The sequence below is a fragment of the Ceratosolen solmsi genome, unplaced genomic scaffold, assembly GCF_000503995.2.
Source record: "Ceratosolen solmsi marchali unplaced genomic scaffold, CerSol_1.0 scaffold11, whole genome shotgun sequence".
Lineage (NCBI taxonomy): Eukaryota > Metazoa > Arthropoda > Insecta > Hymenoptera > Agaonidae > Ceratosolen > Ceratosolen solmsi.
In genome coordinates this window covers 2,671,870-2,679,814 of record NW_011948416.1, presented here as the reverse complement: position 1 = coordinate 2,679,814, position 7,945 = coordinate 2,671,870, and the positions used below count along the sequence as shown (strand labels likewise).

General features: G+C 24.8%; 2 protein-coding genes across 3 annotated transcripts in view; both read left to right on the top strand.

The window, feature by feature from the left end:
* The window catches only part of LOC105359177 (uncharacterized), a 22,914-nt gene extending 19,490 nt beyond the window's left edge, over positions 1–3,424 (top strand). The window contains exons 5-6 of one of the 2 annotated variants that reach the window (XM_011495684.1): positions 1,326–1,627; positions 3,357–3,424. In XM_011495684.1, the coding sequence (XP_011493986.1) occupies positions 1,326–1,627; positions 3,357–3,413 (359 nt within the window). In that variant the 3' untranslated portion in view covers positions 3,414–3,424. The remainder of the gene's footprint in view (positions 1–1,325; positions 1,628–3,356) is intronic. The other variant, XM_011495685.1, reaches the window with a different exon arrangement.
* A 3,407-nt stretch (positions 3,425–6,831) lies between these two features.
* LOC105359448 (uncharacterized) lies at positions 6,832–7,643 on the top strand. The gene is made up of 3 exons (XM_011496061.1): positions 6,832–7,021; positions 7,208–7,488; positions 7,566–7,643. Exons 1-3 carry the CDS (start codon positions 6,832–6,834, stop codon positions 7,641–7,643), a joined length of 549 nt encoding a protein of 182 aa, XP_011494363.1.
* Positions 7,644–7,945: the final 302 nt, after the last annotated feature.

Here is a 7,945-nt window from a genome sequence, read left to right as displayed (position 1 = left end):
ATATATATATAAATATATATAAATATATATATATATATATATAAATTCATCATTTTACATTATTGTGTAAAAAAAAAGAATAATGAAACAAACATTTGATTTATAAAAATTTTTTTTTTGTAATCCAAGGAAACCAAGCATGACAATTACTTCATTAAGATTGTTTTTATTTTTATAAATTTTTCATCACATATGATGCTTTTTATTAGTCTTAATTCTTGTTTCACATCTAAATAATCAAACCTTGCAAAGACAATATTTATTTTGAATGCGGTATTAAAAAAATATGGATGGTAATTAAATCGAAATTATAACGCTTTTCTAATTTTTATACAATTTTATATGCATGAGATATTAAAAAAATGGAAGCTTAATATATTTACTAATATTACATTAAATGACTAAATTTCTATTATAAAGCCAATAGAAATTTTAATTACAAAAGGTGTAAGGTAGAATGTTGAAAAAAAAAAATTTACTTTTAAACTATTGATTGAGAAGTAAATTTAGATTAAATATATGATATTTAATTGAATATATGAAAACATATTTTGGCAATTAGACGTATTAAAAATAGACGGATAAAAGATTTAAGCCATATATTATCATTAAAATAATTATCGAGTCTTAATTACAATATAGTTGTTTCGTAATTTTCAATAATTCTTTTCTTCGATAGACTGATTTTTTTTTTTTCAATATTTTGCACAAAACACTATAATTCTAACATTCTACTTATTGTAAATATTAAGATTGTTAATATTTAATAATAAAGAATTGTACATAATTACTTTAACAATATATACAAAGCATTATTAAAAACTGACGATAGAGTGCTGTCACTGACTAACGGGGGAACTTTTAAAATGTTGACCGCAAATCAACCTTTTAGTTGAAAGAGAACGAAGAAACATTGATGCAGACCAAAAGTCCCGAATAAAGTGAATTGTACAACTATAAAGAGGATGAAATAGTATGTCGTAGCACAGAGAGATTTCGTGACTCGAGCGGCACAAGGATAATGGCATAAAAAGATAAAAAAAAAAAAAAAAAGAAAGAAAGAAAAAAAAACCTCGGCAACATTGTTCCTTCAGACTCTACAAATTCATTTCTCATGAAACAAACAAATTCAGCCATCCCTCCGTATCTCTTTATTTAGCTCTGGCAACAAAAGCCTTCCCTACCTCCTTCACGCTTGCAATAATTTATCCCCCGAATAGCCATACGTTAAGATTCCCGAGAAAGGAATAAAAGAAGCCTCTCTCCTCGGCTGTACATACAAAGCTAGCTATAATAAAGTAACAAAAAGGCTGGGCGGGTGATAGGAGGTGAAGAGGCCGAAAGGATCAAGCACCCGGCACGCTGGTACTTTCGGAAACGACTGCACGAGCGCGTCGGTCCTGCCGCGAGCAAGACTTCTTACAATGCCATTGCCTCTCCTCCCGATCATGCAGAAGCAACAACACGGTCGAGTCCACTGACCCAACAGCCCGAACGTGGACCACCGGACTGGCAGCCTCAAAACCACCAGGGCATTTTTACAAGGGCCACGGCCGGTACCAGCGCCAGCGGCACCGGGACCTTCCCCAAGTACAAGACCTCAACGCTCTTCGACGATATTTTTAACGTGAGTGTAGCGCCGATTGTCCAACGGCATCAGCATCAGCCCACACGGCTGTGCTATGTACTTTTTTTTTTTCTTCTTTTTTTTGATGTGGTAAAGTGCGATACGCTCGACTCGACTCAAGTAGCAATTAATCACACGTGATGGAGAGGAAATTCTAACGATTCTTAAGCTATCGCCTCCAAGCTTATATACACATCATGCAATTACTATATGCGCATCATAAGACGTTACTTCATTTACTTCATTTACTTCATATATTTACAAATTCACAAGGGTTTTAAGAATTGGTTCTAAAAATTGTGCGTCACAAAATCTTGAATTAAATTTGATCGAAATCTCGTATGTATATATTTACATTGACGGAATGAGTTATCATTTTAATTCGTACATTCACCTAAAAATATAAGTTTTTACTCGGACAATAATTTCTTGGAATTTAATTTTTCGTGAAAAAGAATCCAGACACTTGGAATATATCACGTTCTAAGTACGTTTCATCCACATTTATTAACTCCATACGAAATAATGTTAAATACATAAATTTACATAAATTTACGAACGTTTTAAAGTTATACTCAGATTTTAATTTGAAAATGATAATGAAGATAAATAATAGACTTGCTTTTATTTTATTTTATAAATGTACTGTATAATTTATCAATTGTTTTAACTTTTAGTATAACTAAATTATTTCATTGAATTCTTTTAAAGGATATATATAAAGTATCTTCATATCTTATGTATATAATAATTTATTCGGTACTTTACATTTTACTTTATATTCAAATGTTGTATTCAAGAAAATATTTTTTCATTCTTAAAATATTCACACATAACATTATTTTAAACCCTTTCAAAATGAATATACGATTTTATCTGATTCTTATGTCCTATGTGTAGTCATTTAATATACATAATTATCAATTTAAATGATAGAGCTAAACTATTACATAGGAAAAGTATTTTTACATTTTTGATAACCAAATGATTATCAATTCACAATTAACATATACACGATACTTTTATAATGTATTGTTTAAATTTTTAAATACCTTTATATAATCTATTTGTATTATAATTATCTACAGAAATTCCATACAATTTCCAAATCGTAATCTTATTTTCTGTAACTACGTGCGTAAACAACTGTGCATTAACTGGATTAATGATTTGTTGTCGCGATAATACTGTACAACTCAAGAGATTTCGCAAAGTTTCATAGTTGATCTTTTATTTGGCTGATAAATTAATTTATAATTATTTTCTATGAATTTCATTATTATATAACAATACTGATCGATATTATGTACATAAAATTGGTAAATATTTATTTTACAAATTTAACATTCTTATTTATTAATAAATCATCTCTTTTATTATGAAACTTTAAAATTATTTCCAAACAAATTTCATCAATTAAAAGTATACAATAATATTAAAGAATTTTCATCTCAAGATCAAAGAAAACTATCTTCAATGTATATTATAATTAATATTTTTATACCTACCAGTAGATATGAAAATTGGCCAAATATTTTATAAATAACTTCTAAATCGAATTATAGTAGATGAAAAATGATTTCAATTTTACATTTTCATGAAAATATTTAATTATAAACAAGCAATAAAATGTCAAAATCGTTGAAATTTTATGATTTAATGGCTATATAAATTTACTTCATACTTATTTTTAAGATCGATTTTTATGAGATTTATTCTTATATTACAGATACCGATATCCGCATTAAATGCAGTTAACCAGCTTTTGAAAAATCACGTCGGCTGAAGAGGAAAACTGAAAAAGATTGAAATATTTCTGACAAAAGTGTATTAATGATATAAAAAGTGTATATTAATGATCATATATATATATCTTCTTTTTAACTGAGAAGTAGACGAATAGTATACGATAATAATAGATTCATTCTTTTGTTTTACAAAATATTCACAAATACTCTTTTTACATCTTCGACATTCATAAGTGAGACTTGATTTTTGTAAATGTACATAGCACGTAATTGGTATGCTTAATAAAATTTACATACATTAACGTTTTCTTTGTACACGCCTATGAATATGTACCTACATACTGTGACCTCTAAATTTATATATTTAGTACTTTAATTTTTATACAATTTTTTTTTTTTTTTTTTTAATGCGGTATATATTAATTTAAAGCTGCTCATGTTATTTGAGAAAACTACACTTTTATACTTAAACACTAAATGTACAGTATTTATTAAAATTGTCTTATAAAAAATAAAGCTTATCATAAGATTATAAATGTTTTCAAATATATAATTTACTGATGCATTCTTTAAAATTTATTCCTAATCCTTAAATAGATTTAAAATAAAATGAAGATTAAAATATTTATTGAATATTGATGACAGACAAACTTTTACTTACGACAAATAAGCGCTAATAATAAGTCACGACGAGCGGTCAATGCTATCATGGAATGCACTTATTGTTAAATTCCTGCAAAAACACGCGTTACCGATAATATTGTATAAAACGTACATACAATAAACGATTATATCCTTTTTAAAATAATTTATAGATTAGACAAAAATTTTTGTATTGAAATGAAATTAAAATAAAACTATAAATTAAGATTTTATAGATTCTTTCTTACGCTGTAATTCATTCGATTATTTTAAATAATTATAATTGAGATATAATTTTTTATAGATTGTCATATGTTTGAAAGTTAATTTTAATTAAAAAATGCTGAATAATAGTGTTGAACAATCTATTTTAACGATTTTTAAAATATTATTTATAAACAAAATATTAGCCACCAATATAAAACAGCTTTCTATATATTATTATACAAATATATTGTTTCATTCATTAAAATAAATGTATGTTATTAACGTAAATTGTATTGTATAAATTCTTCATATAGTCAAGTATATATTTAAAACGAGTGTATTAATAAATATTTATGCGAGTAAAGAATTTTTTCTTATAATACTAATGACTAAATCAAAATATATTTAGAAATATTTAGAAAGATGTTTTTATACTTTATACGTTATGGTAGATTATACAATATTTATGAAATTTTGAAAATATCCATTGATACCTGACATGTACAGAAGTATTAAAGATTTTAATGTCATTTTAAATTTTATAAAAAATATGAAATGTGGATTACATTATAAGAAAATACTAGATCAATATTAATTTTTAATTTCGTATAAAATTTTATATAATAACTTTTATTTCGTATGATGTTATGAATGTTTAAAAGAAAATTTAATAAATAACATAACAGTTATTATCGTATTGAATTAAAATAACATTTAAATTATTTAAAATATAAATGATTATAATTTATATATTAAATTTCTATATTTCATTAACAATCATTTCTGGCTCAATTTGAAATCTATTCTATTTTACAAAATAAAATCTTGTCCTAAGTTTATATAAAGTAGAAGATGAAAGTATATCTATTAAAAATATAATTCAATATATTACGATATACTGTTTACTTAATTACTCAGTTTATTAACTGCATATCACCATAATAAATATAAAATAGTATTTCCTTTATAAGATATATTATTATTAATTTGAAAGAAAAAACAAGTTTCTCACCAAGAATTATAATATGAAATAAACAACACCTTAATAAATAATTAAAATGGTGCGTCTATTTTGTTTTTGTTTTTTGTTTTCATTATATTATGTCATGTTAATACATTAAAAATAAAAATGATTCTGTAATAATGTAACTCTAAGTGTTAATAATTAGATAATTTGCGGTATAGCTTAGATAAAAGTAAAGCTAAAATTAATTGTGCAAAACATTCTACAGTACATTTTCTAACTAGATAACTGAATCATTATTTTTTTCATATAAAGATACATCAAATTATCCATTATAAATGTTTAAAATGCAGATAGATAATAATGAGACCAAATTTATTATTATTTAATAACACACATGTATAGAATGCATTACCTTTTTCACGATTAAACACGTCTTTGTACATTATAGAGATTATACAGAGATTATAAATATTGTGTATGAGCAATAAAAATTCATTTTATTTTAAATATTAATTCAGTTAATATCAAGACAATAAGTAAGAGAATTTAACTTACTAATAAAGTGTATATCGATAATAATTTCTTAAATTTTTAATAAGATATTATTCATTAAAAAATAGTGAATATTAGGCGAATAATCATCGATAGCTTTATGCACAATTAATAAGAATATATAGTGTTAATAGTAATTTAAAATTACAGCGCTAAATTTATAAAATACTCATCTCATTGAAAATATCAACTAATTAATAAATAATATTTCATAAAAATTAATTATGAATACAGTATATTTTTACATCCTGCAATATTTATTAGTGGGTGGATACACTTTATCACATAATAAACATCGAAGACAGGTGTGTATTTTCAAAACTATTCATTTAAAAAATATATTTTATTTTCATGCATAAATACTTTTATACGTATCTGTAAATGTTAACTTAAAATTATAAATGCAAAAACATTTATGCTTATGATACTTTTTAATAAATAATTAATATATATAAGACAGATTTCAGTGCGTAACTTTAGTCATGCAGATTAATTTCTAAAATAAACAATATATATATTTCTTTCATACACATATACAAAAGACGTTTATCCACAACCTTGTGATAAACTATTTATGTACATAGAAAATAATTATTTTTAAATAATTAAAATTAAATATATATTAAATAAAGCTCGTAATCGAAATTTCAGCTCGATATAGATTTAAAAACATCCGAATTAGATTCTGTAAATACTAATGACCGTTATAAAGTGCTCACAGAAATATCGAATTCCAGTACTGACTTCATAGGTCCTATTCAACTCCATAAACAACTACCACATTCGACATTAAATACTGAGCAGAAATACCGTAATAGTACAAATGTAAAAGATTTACTCCCAAGAATTCTTCTATTTAACGTTCCGGAAAGTAAAGTCAATATTAAAGAAACAAAAGAAAACTTAATTGACAATCCTATGTTCGTATATCCTTCTACAAATATTAAGCAATTCGCTCTCAATAAAGGTAAAATAATAACTTGAATTATAACTTAATAAGCTCAAAAGATAACTTTTTTTAATAAATTAAAAATCGTTATGAAACTAAAATTATTCGTAATTATTGTTCAACAGGAGATCTCAATGAGATGGTTAATAATTATGAAAATGTAGAAGTTTCGGAAGAAAAACAATATAATAATATACAAGAAAAACAACGAGAAAAAGATATAGTGGATACCGATGACTCTAAGGACGATTTTGAATATCAACTTTCACGATTCTTAGATTATCCAAAAAGTCGCGATATTCTTACGGAAAAAGATCATATTGAGGATGGTAAGATTAGTATTGGTGATATTGATAGCAATAAAATATTTAGATAAATAAATATAAGACAGTTTTTAATACAAATATCTTGTATAGATAAGTTAGAATATTTGTCACCAAGCCTCATTTAATTGTAATAAATTTGATTTATTTAAATGATAATTCAAAATAATTATTAAGTTATTGTTCTTACAGATTTCACTTTTGAAATTTCTCCTGATGACAAAGATCGTATTAAGAGAGAATTAGAATATGATTCGCGTTACTTATTCAATGTTAAACCAGCAGAGGATGTAAATGAAGGGGAACCAACATCTACTGAAACAAATAATTTGACATCAATAATCTCTAATGAGATGGACAAAAAACTTGAATTACAATCCATAGGACATATTGATGACTTCGTTGATATGAACAATACGGCTATTTATATAAATGACACAAATATGAGTTTATTGGAACAATTGACATCCTTTGTAAGTAAAAGAACTTCATTATTCCAAACTTTTATTTAAAAACAAATGGAGTTATAGATTACCCGATGTTTTTTTAGTTATATTCATTCTTCGCAACAATAAGAGATATAACAACAAATATATACACATTGATCTCCAATACGTTCAAGGTTTAAATCTTTGATAATTCCAAAAGTATTATTGTATGGCAATTATTCATCCAATTAGCGATCGATTTTATATTTGCTTGTACAAAAATCACATGCCTAATTAAATCAACTTAAATTATTTATTAAGTAGATATAAAAGCCGACAGATGAAATATATTATTATGAATTTAAAAGTAATTAATTTTATTATTTATCGATAATATTAATTGATCGAGGTATCCGTATCCTTCAGAAAAGTGAGTAAAAATTCGAGTTTAAAAAAAAAAAAATATTCAGTACATTCTCAATATTGAATACTTCACGTTTCA